This window comes from Salmo trutta, chromosome 12 (assembly GCF_901001165.1).
Source record: "Salmo trutta chromosome 12, fSalTru1.1, whole genome shotgun sequence".
NCBI lineage: Eukaryota > Metazoa > Chordata > Actinopteri > Salmoniformes > Salmonidae > Salmo > Salmo trutta.
The window spans coordinates 19,270,213-19,287,031 of record NC_042968.1 but is presented as its reverse complement, the minus strand read 5'-3'; the positions used below and the strand labels follow the sequence as shown (position 1 = coordinate 19,287,031).

The following is a 16,819-nucleotide window of genomic DNA, read 5'->3' as shown; positions in this document are numbered from 1 at the left end:
TTTCCAAAGTTGTGGCAAAATGGCTTAAGGACAACAAAGTCAAGGTATTGGAGTGGCCATCACAAAGCCCTGACCTCAATCCCATAGTAAATTTGTGGGCAGAACGGAAAAAGCATGTGCGAGCAAGGAGGCATACAAACCTGACTCAGTTACACCAGCTCTGTCAGAAGGAATGGGCCAAAATTCACCCAACTTAATGTGGGAAGCTTGTGGAAGGCTACCTGAAACGTTTGACCCAAGTTAAACAATTTAAAGGCAAAGCTACCAAACACTAATTGAGTGTATGTAAACTTCTGACCCACAGGGAATGTGATGAAAGAAATAAAAGCTGAAATAAATAATTCTCTCTACTATTATTCTGACATTTCACATTCTTAAAATAAAGTGGTGATCCTAACTGACCTAAGACAGGGAAATTTTACTAGGATTAAATGTCAGGATTTGTGAAAAACAGAGTTTAAATGTATTTGACTAAAGTGTATGTAAACTTCCGACTTCAGCTGTATGTAACTAATCAAAATGCTCTGTGAGAGCCACCTGAGAGACTTCAAAACACATACAATTCCCAGTTTAAAAACACATGCTATATCTGTCACTCACATCGATTTGCATGCATATGATTCAGGGGCATGGTAATCTGATATGCATTCTTCAGTCAGAAAGCGATACAGGGTGATGATAATCACATACAACAACTCTAGTGTTCAGTCTGTCTGTCTGAGTAGACGGGGAGTGAAGTGACAGTCACTCACAAAACATTACACCACACACACACACACATACATACCACATGCACACAGGACTTGGGGAGACCATGTGAATGAGACATGTGGACAGAGGGATTGACAAAACCAAATTAGGCAGGAAGGGTATTGAGAGAGGTAGGGGGTTTCCAACACAATGGAGACATTATTCAATAAAACAATAGAAATTCCAAGGGCAATTTCTGTAATATACTACATAGACCGCACATATTTATTTTAAATACACTCTTCAACAAAAGTTACAAGCACACTTTTCAATACATCTTAAAATGATTTAAAAGATGCAAGGCACAGAAGACTCATAGCCAGTAACAATGCAGAACCATGTACAGGACATTCAAAAAGTATTCACAACCCTTTACTTTTTCCCCATTTTGTTACGTTATTCTAAACTGGTTTAAATCATCCCCCCCATCAATCTACACACAATACCCCATAATGACAAAGAGAAAACACGTTTTTAGAAATATTTACAAAATTAAAAAACAGAAATACCTTATTTACATAAGTATTCAGATCCTTTGTTATGAGACTCGAAATTGAGTTCAAGTGCATCCTGTTTTCACTGATCATCCTTGAGATGTTTCTACAACTTGGAGTCCACCTGTGGTAAATTCAAATGATTGGACATGATTTGGAAAGACACACCTGTCTATATAAGGTCCCACAGTTGACAGTGCATGTCAGAGCAAAAACCAAGCCATGGGGTCACAAAATAATTGCCTGTAGAGCTCCGAGACGCGACAGATCTGGGGAAGGTTACCTAAAAAAAATTCTGCAGCATTGAAGCTCCAAGAACACCGTGACCTCCATCATTCTTAAATGAAAGAAGTTTGGACCCACCAAGACTCTTCCCAGAGCTGGCCGCCCTGCCAAACTGAGCTACCAGGGGAGAAGGGCCTTGGTCAGGGAGGTGACCAAGAACTCGATGGTCAATCTGACAGAGCTCCAGAGCGCCTCTGTGGAGATGGGAGAACCTTACAGAAGGACAACCATCTCTGCAGCACTCCACCAATCAGGCTTTTATGGTAGAGTGGCCAGACGGAAGCCACTCCTCAGTAAAAAGCACGACAGCCCACTTGGAGTTTGGTAAAAGGCACCTAAAGGACTCTCAGACCATGAGAAACAAGATTCTCTGGTCTGATGAAACCAAGATTGAACTCTTTGGCCTGAATGCCAAGCGTCACTTCTGGAGGAAACCAGGCATCGCTCATCACCTGGCCACTACAATCCCTACGGTGAAGCATGGTGGTGGCAACATCATGCTGTGGAGATGTTTTTCAGCAGCCGGGACTGGGAGACTAGTCAGGGTCGAGGGAAAGATTAACGGAGCAAAGTGCTGAGAGATCCTTGATGAAAACCTGCTCCAGAGCGCTCAGGACCTCAGACTGAAGGCGAAGGTTCACCTTCCAACAGGACAACGACCCTAAGTACACAGCCAAGACAATGCAGCAGTGCCTTCGGGACAAGTCTCTGAATGTCCTTGAGTGGCTCAGCCTGAGCCCGATCGAACATCTCTGGAGAGACCTGAAAATAGCCATGCAGCGACGCTCCCCTTCCAACTTGACAGAGCTTTAGAGGATCTGCAGAGAAGAATGGGAGAAACTCCCAAGCGAAAACAGGTGTACCAAGCTTGTAGCGTCATACTCGCTGTCAAAGGTGCTTCAACAAAGTACTGAGGAAAGGTTCTGAATACTTATGCAAATGTAATCCGTTTTTTTATTTGTAATACATTTGGGAAAAAAAAAAATCAAGAAACCTGTTTTTGCTTTGTCATTATGGGGTATTGTATGTAGATTGATGAGAAAAAAACTGACAATTTAATCTATTTCAGAAAAAGGCTGTAACGTAACAACATTTTCTCTGAATACATTTTCGGAATGGACTGTACATGGAAAATGTAGAGTAAATAGTCATATACCCTTTTCCACATGACTGAGTGCGTGATAGCTAATATTAGCTTTGAACTTGAAACCTTGACTAAAGTACAATAATTCCAGGGTGGAAAAAGCACTATACTAATCAGACAGAAAAATGACATCTTGTGATCCAGCTTATATTCACACAGACTGGAAATTCAAAGCCCTTTTGAGTGGTCCATTAATACCAGGGAGGCTGGTGGAGCGGGGTGGCTTGTGGACAGGACATCTGCTGAGTAGTGTGGGGGACAGATGGCTGCTGGGGGGTTGGGAACGAGGGTATTTGGGGGTTGGATGGGCTGATAATGATAATGGGAGATAGGAGGGAGGGATGGCAGGAGACGGTTTGGGTGGTGCGGAAAAGGGAGGTTTAGACAGGAAACAGCAAGCGGTCATTAGGATGGACTGACCTCATAAGGTACATTGTAAATGACAGTGGATATGTGTGATCGTCTGAGATTAATTACATTTTCACAACTGTAGTTGAGCTGTGTTTCACGGTGTAAAATGGAAGTAGCTTCTCTGGACTCACCTGCACTTTGGGTCCTCCTCCAGATACTCTGGAGATGTAGCCCATTATGTATTTGGCTGCTACAGTCTTCCCTGCACCACTCTCTCCACTGAAACACAGAGTAGAGAGGTCAGAATGGTCCATATAACAGGGCAGTCCTCTGAAACACAATGTACAATTCAAGGATGCCCACGTTGTTAGTTAAAGGCTGTCAGTAACCAGATGCTGTAATTACTCTGCCTGCCTTGCTATTCAAGAGGATGTCCCTCTTAGCACACTTGGCAACACACAGTTCTGGAAATAACAAGTAAATGAGAGTATACACTTTCTCTGTGGAAATTTAACTGAACTGCGAAGCTGAAAAAGCAGTTGTAGATTTATGATACCAGACAGTTGCATGTTAAATAACACTCCATGAAAATCTCCTCTAAGCCTGGTTTTAAGAGGGTCAGTAGGGGTTTACCAAAATGATGCTTTATTGTCTCTTCTTATCCCCAATTAGCATGAAGGTGGCCTACTATTGAAGGAGGGTATTTCTCAATTTGACACACGGCTCTTTTCTCTTCAATGTGCGATGTAGGAACAGAAGTTGAGCCAGTCAAAATGCTCTTCCTCGAATTTTCCCAACTGAGCCAAACCCTTTACTTCAAAGCAACTTTTTTCAAACATCCAGAATGACCAGGTGAAACACCATCTCTTGACTTCCTGTCCACTGAGACTCCACTTCCTATGTTCACTCAGCTCTCCTTCTCCGTGGTTTATGCCAACCAAAATCAGACTCATCTCAGCAGTAAACCTCCCACCCTAGAAGGGGCTATTAACACTAATCCTGTTTTGTCACATTTGCCCAGTTTCTTTTCTTCCTTCTCTTTCCTCAACCTCTCCTTGTATTTTTCCTCCTGTCCTCTCACTTCACCAGGGTCATACTTATTTAGACATATGTGGTTTGGCAGTGGATGACAGAGGAGTCTGTTTTTTTATTTCATTTTTTGAAGGGGAGTCATGTCGGTAATGCCCTTCTGAGACGACCCAGCTGCAGACCGTTAGAGGAAGCCATAAGAAGTCATCAAAGCAACTCTATATGCTTATTCATCTCACTAAGGCCGATACTGGACTCTGCTCCTCTATAGTATTCAGTCTAGCTTGTTACACAGCTATTCAAAACAACGATAACAGTTCTAGCTATAGTGGTCCCTACAATGCACTCAAAATACAGTCAGTACACTGACTAGCGACCAAATGTGATCCAATGTTCCCTCTAATCTTTGCCAATAAGCATTTGTAGGACCTTCACCCTTAAGAGAACCCATCTGCACACGTGGACTTATGAGCATGTTCTTTTCAGCTGGAGCAGGCTAGGGGCTGGAGTTTGAATCACATCCTATTTTTACCCTCCTGAGGGGTGCGCCCATTGTTGTAATTACACAGCACGTAGATGCTTAACACATTGTTGACTGCCTCTCCCATTTATTGGCCAAACAAGGACAGAAGGAGAGTCATGTCGTTACAGACTGTAAAGTACTACATTCAGCGCTGAATCACTGGGCTCACTGATGTCACTCAGCTCAGCTTGACAAAGAAAGCACCTGAAGTGATCATTACAGACATCAGCTATGAGTGAAACAGAATGCATGCCGAGTATAATCTGGAACGATGGATACCAGTTACGGCAGATTTGTATGATTAGGCACATTGTGTTCCCAAGCCACTACTGTATGACACACACACACACACACACACACACACACACACACACACACACACACGAGGTGTGACTGAAGTCTGGCTTCATTTCGACTTGTTAGATAGCATAATTTCCTGCAACTGAAGGGTCCTTCCATTAACAGTGACAAAAAACTTAGATGGATTCTCCATTTCCCATGTCATTGTTTCATGGAAACAATGACCCATTACCAAGCCTTTCATATCAATGGGGGAGAAAAGACACTTCCCTACAGAACTAATAAGCAGAAGAAAACTGTTATATGAGCAGAGGGTAGAATATAGTGTGTCATTAGACACTACATTTCAGGCCACACTTTGCGGGATAAAACTGTAAACTTACTGGCCAGAGCCTTGGTAAAAAAGGACGGTAAAAACTTTGCACAACACAAATGGTGCTATGGGATTTGAAATATTGCAGCGTCAGTGTTTGTAGAAGCGCAAGCACTTCTATATTTCATATGGCATCATTTGTGTTTTAACCACTCAGGGAGATAGATAAAAAAAAAATGTATTAACTATTTTATAATAATACTCTACATCTTTATTGCCCTTTGTAACTTAGCTTTCCTCTCCCAAAAATTTGAGTGCAGAAAAATCTGTGAAGTCAAGACATTGACAGAAATCCCAGTCAACACCACTTGACCACGTCAGATGACTCATGTCATGTTGAATGACTTCTTTAATAAGTGGGAAAGAAAAAGGTCCAACACAGTACAGTGCTGACCACACTGCCTGGACAGCAATTTCATGAAGGGCTTTGTTTGCTGATCTGGTGCATCACAAATCCACTTCCATTCCTTTTATGTGGGAATCTGTACTGGCAGCTGTCTAAACAACGGGAGGAAAGTGCTGAACCAGGGGCCATTCGCCATGAGGTAAGCACTACAGTAACCGTCCAGGCCCCGGGCCTCAGGTGACTGGCCCACAACATAAAGCCCCAACACTTTTCCCTTGGGAGGCCTCCTCCCATGGGAACCCATTGTACAGTCATGTTACCCACTATAGGCTTCACAACACTAGGGAAGGATCTCTGGACTACCACTAGCTTCCAGGAATCCAGGCTGTGACCAAACACATTTTAATGGCCAGTTAGGCCATTTTACATTTCCTTCTTGACCACTGCTTGGTAAGACCGACTTTGGTTTGGTTCAATCATATTGCTTTCAAATGTCAAGTATTTTCAGCTGAGTGGTCTAAAGAGGAAAGGAAGCTGTATTTGGGGCATGGCCAAAGAGTCCATAACATTTTCTCTGTCTGAGGCGAATAATCCGTATCCGAGTGTAATATACAGCATACTCCCAAATGTGTTAATTGTCACTACTCATCCGCTCTCAATCTATAACAGCAGAGGAACAGTCCCTCCCCTTCCTGTATCGTAAGAGAGGACTTATGCATGGGCAACAAAGTACTATGCAGGTGCAATTCCTGTTTTATAAAAGCAGGAAGCTAATGCATAAATAGATGCTGTGTTTTGTTTTCATTCTACATCCTGAGAAACGTTTCTAAAAATCAACCAGCTGCCACAAGAAAAGAGTCTTGAGGCCATATATTTAGAAGGTGTATTTCCCAGTGTGCCTTTCCCAGCAGGCTGTGATATGAGGAGGGTGGATTAAGACTGGTTGAAAAACCCAGACTGAGCAGGGCACTGTCAGTCAGCAGCATTCCTCCCAGTCAGGTGGTGTATCCTGTTGGTTCCCTTCCCATCTATTATCATCACATTCCACCTGTCACCATGCAGTCTCCTCCTATCCCTCCCTTCCTCCCGACTTCTGCCTCCCGACTTCTGCCTCCCGACTTCTGCCTCCCGACTTCTGCCGCATTCACAGGCATTTCCCACATACCAGCTCTGTTGTTATGGTTGTCAGTTGTCACCCTTTCTGAAAAAGGGAGGGGAGGTGCCTGAGACATAATAACGAGAAAAGCAGGCAGGCTGACTCACCTGATGATGACACACTGGTTCTCCCTGTCGATCATCATGTTTCTGTACATGTTGTCTGCCAGGGCGTAGATGTGAGGAGGGTTCTCATACTGGGCCTGGGAGTTCAACAGAGATCATGATATAAGAATATCTCGTTAAAAAACTGGGTGGGTCCATTTTTGTGGTCCTAAGTGGAAAACTGACTGTAAAGGCAAGACTGTAAAGAAGTAAGAGTAATTCACGTAATGAAGTAATAAAGTTAGAGGGCTAACTGTTTTTATCAAGCATAGTTAACGTCTGATTTGGCAGCCAAGGCAGCTTTCAGTAGGCCAGCCAAGAACACTTTAAATAATACCGACTTGAACAGGCTGTACTGAAGGTATTGCCAGGCCTTTTCAATGGGTAAGGCAAGTTTCTAAATCTGCTCCAACTGAGGGGTGCTGCTGGAAAAGATATCTGAACCACACCTAACCCAGTTCATTTAAAACATTGTTCTTTCTACTGATAACATCTTAAAAACATGACTTATCTTAACTTTTCCAAGTATGAGGTGATGTTGTGCAAACAATTAGGATACAAGTTGAATACATTGATTTTTCATACTCCTGTCTAAAGAGAAAAGGCTGCTCACCGCGCCCTGATACATCTCCACTTCCTTGTCCCCAAAGTATGGCATCTGCTTGAACGGGTTAACAGAGATGAGAACAGGGCCAATGTAAGTCTGTAGAGGTTAAGGGTCATACTAACATATGTACCAGTAATGTCAACCGTTCAGGTCCCAGTGACTCACATAGTCAAAGGAAAAAAAACAACTAAGAATTCCCAGAGCTCACTAGTCATCTGCATTGAGCACCAATGACAACCCTCCACTCATTTTACTCTTTAAGACAATGCAGTTTCAGAACATATTTATAAATCTTGACATAGGTCATTTTTCTCCAAGAGGGACTAACTGTGAGTAATTGAGCCCATGACATCATTGCGATGTGCATCTGTGTGGTAGCACTGGAGTGTGTGGTGATTGGACCCAAGCCCTGTAAAGACAGTGTTCACACATCAGAGTGAACAGCCCAGCAGTGTAGTGATGTGAGGTTTTGGCCCTGTAGCCCAAAGCAGCTCCCGGCACATAAAGCTAGTATTGAGGGCGCCCTGCAGTGACCCCAGCCCCAGTACGTCACTGGCTGAAACACTCTGTGTTGATGTTATTTTCTGACCACAATCAGAGGATTGACTCAGAGTTTTCAATCTAAAACGGCTAACATCCGCTCAACTCTATAATCCTAAAGACTGCCAGGACACAGATGAGGTTTTAATTAATGAGCTCCTTCGAGAACTTTCAACATCTTCCATAAAAAGGGTCATTCAGAGACCCAAACATTTCAACACTACTTGGATACATTATATGGGCACAAGAACAAAACTTTAAACCTCAATATATTCTTGAGGTCTGTAAGAGTGAAGCTGAATACTCTTCTTAGGGATTGTATAGGCCTACGGGCCTGGGGCATTTACAGATCTGGCCCTGAATGCTCTCAGCACAGCCACACAAAACCATTACTGTTGTAGGAAAGTAGCTGCACTGCTCACATTCACTGTGCATTTCTCAGCAACCCTTCCCCCCCAACCTCTTTCCACATTGCTGCATGGTGAGATTAAAACAGAGTAAACCTGATTAAGATCCATTCCAGCCTGGAGGAGAAGGAAGCTGAAGTCAGGGGTCCAGATAGGGGCGCAAAGAGGCCCGTCTCCCCCTCGCCACTGGCGATACATGGTGGGAGTAGCCCAGTGTCTGGAGCCTCAAACACTAGATCATTAATCTGAGTTATTACAGCACTGTGAATGGTCACTCAGCTATTCTGGGAACAGTGGGAGTGTGTCTATGGCAGGGCTTAGCCATTCTTCACCGGTGTGTGAATGTGAAGGATACAAAGATGTAGTCGTCCATGTATCTCTTCTTGAGGTTGTCCACAATGGCGTCCTCGTTGATCTTGGAGAGGAGCACCATGTCGTCCACTCCACTCTGCTTGACATTGTGGCTCTGCCAGTGGTACCGGTAGTGGCCCCGGCTCCCCTGGAACACAATACACATCTGTTAGTGCCTTCAGACTGATGCCTTCAGACTGCTTGCAGCCACATCAAACTATAAAGGACAGAATAATATCTAGGCTAGGAGTTTTCCTGACCGCGTGACCTGACCAGGACAAAAATCATGGCCCTATAATCTCATAGAAACTTAATTAGCAGAAGCTTACCTTTACCTAGGACTGAAATCATCACATTTGGTGAGAGTACTGGAGTAGGCAGCCAAAACTTTTAGCAGAAAACTGTCCAACAACTGAAATGAACTTGGGCTTTCCCCTGAGTAACTCATTTTCACCCATGCAGAGTTTAGATTATTATAAATAAAAAAAATTACACTTCTAATAGGTGCAAGGTCAAGATTCCCAAAAGTGCTTTCAGTGTGTTTTTGGCTCTTTGATGTTGTGTTCTGACTGCTGTCAGACCTTTCCCTTTACCTCCCTCCCCCTCTCTTCCTCCGTTCCAGTTGTTTTTTTGTTGCTGAGAGCGGGTCTCCAGAAAGCTTAGGGTATTCATCATGTGCTGTGAGTCAATGTCATCTGGCTACTGAGGAAAGGATTACAATGTGCTGTGAGGAGTGAGTCTTATTCTCCTGGATGGAGAACCAATCAAAGCCACAGACCAGAACATTAGTCAACACTGGACACATCTCAATGCCATTTAACGCATTGTTTGCCTGCTGATTCCACTGAGAAAGAGCATTTTAAAATCGCTCCTATTCTGTTTTAGTTTACCTTTGAACTGAAGGGCAGCTTTACATACGGCTGAACGATTTGTATTTCTACGCCTGTTTTTTCTTCCTGGTTCTGGAATGCTATGTTTCAACTTTTGAAGTGGTTCAGATTGGAAAGGGCTGGTGCATAGATTAGATGGCAGTAATACTTCCATATTTCAGATTCCATAGGCTACAACAGACTGAATGGTACAATGTGACAATCACTTGTTAAATGGCAATTTGTGGTTGAAGACAAAAAGTACAGTTGCACTAACATGTACTTTCTCTACCAAAGCAACACAGAGCAAAACCATGGTGAAATTACAGTAAAATAAAGTAACGCACAGTAGATTTAATACACCAATGGAAAGCCATGGTAACTTTCAGTAATTGACTTGTACAAAGTCAAGCAGAGAGACTGCTCAAATGAACCCTCAACGTTCTCAGGGGTGGCTCAATTTTCTTACACCAACAAAATAAATACCACAACCTCTCTTTACAGACTCACTCTTAGCATGGAACATAGTGAGTAATGTTAATAGCTTCTCAGACTATTTCTATGTGCATTTTCCTCAGGAGCCAAGACATAAATTACTGCTCCATTCATTTTCCAGACGGTTCCCATTATCATGTTTTACTACTTTTTTTTAAAACAGAAGAAGAAAAGGCTGCTTTCTCTTCTCATTGGTGCGCTAAACAGGGTGCATTACATGTGATTCCATACACTGGGAGCTCATAAACACCTCGATGGAGATGTGTGAATGAAGAGAATATTGATGGGACACTGGGAAATTGGTGTCTCAGGAATTTGAAGATATACAGTGCATTTGGAAAGTATTCAGACCCCTACCCCACATTATGTTACAGCCTTATTCTAAAATAGATTAAATCATTTTTTAATAGGTGAAATAGACATCTTACCCGCCAATGCCTAAATCTACCCGCATTGGGACGTGGCAGGTGTTAATTTTAGGCCCTGCTTCCAAGTCAAGGTAAACTTTTGGTTTTATGAATTTATTACCACAAGGCCCACCGGTGTAACTGCTAAACTGCTTGCTGACTGTACAGCATGATTGTAGCAGGTTTATTAACATGTTAGTTCTAGTAGCTATGTTGACTATGACGTTAGCTAATATGGTGACAACGATGTAGGCTGTGTGTAGCGATTATGATATGAAGGTTTGGCTTAGAAAGATTTCTTCACCTAGGTCACAGACAGCTGATTTGTTATACTGCATTTCCATGTTTGACTACATCACAATCAACGATAAAGCATGAGCCAAGTCAGAGGATCACAGAGCCCTTTACACAAGATAAACAGTCCAGTCTTCCAGGCAGCGATCATATATATTCAGAAAGAAAGGACTAGTTGATCAATAACATGTAATAATGTCATATTATACTGAGCTTCTCTGTTATATTTCATCTGAAATCCAACACATCAGCTTCATCTCATTGTTATGCTCTAACGCAGTAGCAATGACATTAACTGCATTATGCTTGGAATCTACTACAGATGTCGCAGTTGAGCCCACCACGAATATGCATAAAACAGTCCAGATCTATAGCACAACCCCAGGCAAATCCTACACCATGTATGCTGTAGGACACAACCCGACGTCCACAGATGAAAATGAAGTACCACACTAGGCTATTTAGAGTGCTATATTTATCCTGTTGCTGCTTTGTTGGGAATGATAATGTTCTATTTGAAGAGGGAGAGGATGTAAGCCAGAAACACAGGAGCCAAAAGTTCAGAGTATTTTCCATGGGGGATAGAGGAGAACATTGAGTACTTTGAGATGTTTACAATAATTTGCTAAAACACCAATAAAATTGTTAATAAATATTGATAAGAATGTATAATAGCTTATTGATGACAGTGGTTATAAAGCCAATCATTGACTGCTTGTTGGATGCTGTGCCATAAACTGCTAATGTATGGCTCTGGTTGAAACCTACCTATGTGTTTTGACTGAGATCTAGCCTAGAGCAGGATGCTGTTCTCTCTGGTAAGTGATTCCCCAGGTTAGTGGAAAAGTTGAGGTGAGTCAGTCAGTGCTGGAGGTCGGAGAGCATACTGTCCCTTTGGGGGACAGATGGGACTGGGAGCTACCAATAATATGACTTCACTTTGAGCACATCTTAACAACCACCTTCTACACAAAGACCGCCCTTAGTAACAGCATACTACAGAGCATCAGTCATAACTAATGATCTTTGCTTCTGTACAGTTCCAGTCACATATTATGTGTTTCACAGATGTCAAAACAACCTTGATCCCAGGAAGTATGATTGGGACCTCTGTCCAAAGAGATCTAGGATTAACCCGATTCATTACTTGATCTCATTCTCTCTCTGAAATAACAATCAACTCCTTAAAGTCTCCCAGGTTTGGGACCAGACCTTTTCCTTAAGGTTAACCCGACAGCAGTTGAGGAATTTCTGCATCAGCCCCAGATTCATAATGTCAGGCTTTTTTTCATGCAAATACCATTACCATATATGGAGAGTGCTGAGCAGAGCTGAGTTCGGGAAATGGCTGGGTTTGATTCAGTACAACAGGCGGCACTTCCCCCCCATTCCCCACTTTTACTCTGTCCTTCTTTTCTAACCTTGGATTTGACAGAGCCCACCATGGGTTAAGAAGACCACTTTCTGGGTGCTGCACTCTACTACAGAACTGGATCTCTTTCCAGTAACAATCTTGGTGGATATTGCTTGGGATGTGGCCAGGATCAGGCTACAAATGTATTTTGTTCATGCAAAAGGTTTTACTCAGTGTTGGATAAGTGCATACATGTGCTACCATGTAGCAGTTCAGTTGACCTGATTTCTGAAAGCAGTCAGGTTTCCCTTCCCAAAGAAGGATTAGGATTTTAGAAATGATTTTTGATTTAATTTAAACAGATTTGAGAAGCTTTGGACAGATGCACATATACTAAGTCTTACAGTATGAAATGCCATCATGCATTTTGTTGATAAAAAAATTCCAACCCCTCCCACCACCCCAAACCTTGAAGAAAATACTCTGCGATCCTCCACACCAACCACACTATATCTAGCACTGGAAGGCATGATATCAGTTAGTACTTCCTGTCCCCATGACCCCGGGTCACAGCCAGGTCACACAGCCATACATCAGCTATGACCTTTGTAGTTGTAACATCCATCTTTGGTGCGTACTAATTGATTCTTGAAGACTATAACTTATAAATGCCTCATGAGCTTAGTTCAACTGTCGTACCCCTTCAGAACCCAAGATATCAGCTCGTTTTACTTCAATGTTTGTAAACAAAGTAAATGTAAACAAACACTGTATAGCCTCAAAACATGGTTAAAACTATAATGTTGATATCATGGATGTCAACATTATATTTCAGAGTGGTTTCTTCAGCCATCTCTCAAGTTTTTACCGAAACAGGGGCGCATTGTTATTATTTCAACTGTGGATTGCCCCTTTAACAGACATAAACTAAATAGAACTAAATCAAGCCCAACACTAAGCAGTGCTTCCACCTGGACTCTATCACTTCTCTGGATTAACTGCTGAATCTGCACTTTTAAAAACCACTCATTTCAGAGCAGTGCCAGGAACAGAGTGCTGACAGAGAGTAAACCTTCCACAAGTCAAGAGGAGAAAACAAAGCAATCAAAGAGAGAGGTTGAAAAACCCTGGATGATGATTGAGAATACTGTGGTGTCTCTAATATTAGAGACAGTAGTCTGAACAGTGAATCATCATCCTGGGTATTTCAAGATGAGAAAAGAGAAGTAACAATAAGCAGCAGTGTGGGACTGTTGCCATGCACAGCTTCTCCATGGGATGGGATATTCATTAGGGTCACAGTGCACCCTAGACAGCAGCCTCTTCCTCAGCTGGATCTGGACCCAGATTGGACCATGGTCATCATGGCAGCAAGACCCAGGGTACAGCCAACGGGGAGCCTGCTTCACCACTGCTCAGCACCATGCCAGTAGAGGAGACATCCATGCCAAGCCTAAGAACACTACCCAGACTTGGACTAATAGTTGTCTCACATCAATAAGTAAAAACTTTTCTGACCCTGTCTGAGTCTCTTAGCCTGGCACCTGTAACTCCCCATTAATAAAAATACCCAGAGCCCAATGCCAGTGGAAACAGTCCCCGCTACCAAAGCTCATGGGCATGAAAATATGACTTACACCGATTAGTCAATTCAGTGTTTGTCTGAGAGACATTAACACCTGTAAACATGCAGTTCGGTCTATATCTATTAGGTGTAGGTGGTAGACATGAGAATCCAGGCTGCAGTGCTTCTCTCATTCTGCTGTGCAGCTTACCCTGAACTCACCTGCTTAGAAAAGATATACCAACATCAATAATGCAGAGAAAACCACCACTACTCCTTATCTGTCTAAGTTCTTATCCTGTTTATCTGGGCCAGGGCTGACGTACACATTGAATAAGCTTTTACATAAGACAAGTGAAAAGAGGCCCTATTTTCAAAGAGTTTGTTACACAATTGTACTAAATCAACTCTAGATAGTAGCTGAAGGTAGTGTGAACTGGAGAGAGCTGTAGCCTGCAGGGCAGGGCTAGGTAGGGCAGGGTAGGTAGGGCAGGGCTAGGTAGGGTAGGGCAGGGCTAGGTAGGGCAGGGCTAGGTAGGGCAGGCAGGGCTAGGTAGGGCAGGCAGGGCTAGGTAGGGCAGGGCTAGGTAGGGCAGGACTAGGTAGGGCAGGGCTAGGTAGGGCAGGGCTAGGTAGGGCAGGGCAGGGCTAGGTAGGGTAGGGCAGGGCTAGGTAGGGTAGGGCAGGGCTAGGTAGGGCAGGGCTAGGTTGGACAGGGCTAGGTTGGACAGGGCTAGGTTGGACAGGGCTAGGTTGGACAGGGCTAGGTTGGACTAGGTAGCTGGGTGCCTGTGTCCTCCCCAGGGAGAACAGAGAGATAAGGAGAGATGTAAGCTGAGACAGGAGGAGAGGTTTCAAAAGAGAGATTCCTCCTATGTACTGAATCCATGGAAACTCATGTGAAATGTCATATTTCATGAGAATACATCTACGGTTTATAAGTCCCCCTTAAATACATGACAATGTTTATGATAAGATCCACTTCTAGCCACACAAAAATAATAATTAAATGTAATATCACATGCTATGGTATATGGTGGAACTTAGAAAGACAAAAAAAAAGCTAGATGTCGCCGTGGGTAGGCCTACTCTTTTAAGAACAGCCACACTATTTTTCTTGCAGCTTGAACGCTGTAGGCTCTCATTCATACCAATGATTTTCTGTGCCACACAGTGGCTGCTATTTGTCCAGACCAGTCTCAGGTTTCAGTCACACAGCTTCCAGCTAGGAGCCCTCCTATAGGAAGAGAATTTTTGCAAATGTTCAGCACCTAAAATAGAAATTATATATTTTTGCAAAGACAATATCTTCTTGGTCTCAGTTTTTGTATGGCGGTTTGCTCTCTGTCAAAGAGAACCTTCCGTCCTTCTTTTTCAGCTTTCCATACATTACCGGGTAGATGCTTGCCACACAGATTTCCCTGAACTAGATCTCCTAAGTGGGTCCCAAGGCACTGCTTAACATTGCTGTGGCAACAACATTCACTCTCTAAAATCAGGTAGACCTCAATTAGCTCCTGTAAACATGGCTGATAAGAAAATGCCATTGTGTGAGGTGTGACACCTGCAGGGATACCCTCCCATTCCCAACAAGTAATACCATACTACAGAGTTCCCCAATACGCACCCCGTGGGCCAAATTCGGCCCCTGAGTGATTTTATTTGTCCCCCCCCAAAAAAACATTTGTTGTTGGACATAAGACTGTACTTTTTTTTTTTTAATTACCAGGAAATCAGCTGGAAGTCATTTTAAGTTTTCCTACGCATAAATAGAGAGGCATATATGATTTTATCCCAATGTAATCAAGGTTTGAAATCTTTCTGTTTTTGTCAAATACTATCTGTTTGGAATTCTTGCGGTGTTCCGGCCCCCCCGACCATCCACTCAAGGATAAATCGGCCCGCGGCTGAATGTAATTGGGGACCCCTGCTATATGGTCATTCAATATCCCTTTACTGTGGGACACATCTCGGTGTTCTGACATTCATTCTCATTCATAAGGGATATGGGTAGCACTCTCTAGGAGTCAGTATTGGAATAAAACATCAAGCTACAACACTGCCAGTTAGCAACGTGTTTTTAGAGCATAAATTACCACTCTAAAATTATGTTTTCTCAAAGAAAACCCCTATGACTGAAGGATTATACCAAATACTGCTTCTCAGCTGTGAAATCACCTGCTAGTCAGGAGCCAACCACTTCTCATAAATACAATACACCCTTAAATATCCACTGGGTATCTTGAAGATAGACCTTTAGAAGTCTTTCATGACATGGTAAAGACTCCACCCTCAGGGTCTGAGTCACCAAACTTCTTCCTGATGCAGGAGGTATCTCCTCTTGTGATAAGACTGTTGCCAGGAGGAGAGTCAATTGACTTATAAACAGAAAAACCCTCCTCTGAATTAGTGAGGCTTCAGCCCAGAAGCAGTGATGGGTTATGGTCTGGACTAATTGGCCCATTGAAACAGATATGACAAAGGACCTCCCAGGCCTAGACAGGAGAACTCCTGAATGGGAGAAGGGGAAGAGGGAGGGCCACTCACTGGAAAACACATCAATGCAGCAGTAGTTGTTTTTACTATGTGTACCAAAACTGTCTGGGTCCTGGGCCCAGTACTGCTGTGGCATAATACGGCTGAAATGAGCCCAGATGCCGCAAGTTACTGTGGGATAGGTCTGTGAAGGTCAAACACTGTTAAATGGTGTGGCTGGAGCAAAGATAGGCAGATGTATATTCTCTAAGACACTTTGAGTGCTTTCAGCGCCTGGATTTTTATCACCGCAACGGAGAGTGAGAGAGATATCTTTGACAGAGACAGAACAGGAGGGATACAGGCGGTGGTGTGACACGTCAGAAAGAAATGTGAAAGAGAACCTCGTCATAAGGGGTGTGGCTGGCTGGGTGTGTAGAAAAGCATGCCTTGTGCTTGTTCATGGTATAAATAGAATAAGGGCCCAGTTAATATATATTGGATGTATGGTTCATTTTCCTCCTTTGGCTCCACCAAGTTCATTCCTCCGCTTATGAACCAGTCCTTTCAGGAGGCAAATAGATGCCTGACAATAGAGGCT

At 43.2% G+C, this 16,819-nt stretch overlaps 1 protein-coding gene across 2 annotated transcripts in view; it reads right to left on the bottom strand.

The window, feature by feature from the left end:
• The window catches only part of LOC115203092 (unconventional myosin-Ie), a 59,140-nt gene that overhangs the window by 28,402 nt on the left and 13,919 nt on the right, over positions 1 to 16,819 (bottom strand). For both annotated transcript variants that reach the window (XM_029767454.1, XM_029767455.1), the window contains exons 2-5: positions 8,765 to 8,908; positions 7,469 to 7,558; positions 6,859 to 6,953; positions 3,216 to 3,303 (exon numbers count right to left, since the gene is read on the bottom strand). In XM_029767454.1, the coding sequence (XP_029623314.1) occupies positions 3,216 to 3,303; positions 6,859 to 6,953; positions 7,469 to 7,558; positions 8,765 to 8,908 (417 nt within the window). The remainder of the gene's footprint in view (positions 1 to 3,215; positions 3,304 to 6,858; positions 6,954 to 7,468; positions 7,559 to 8,764; positions 8,909 to 16,819) is intronic.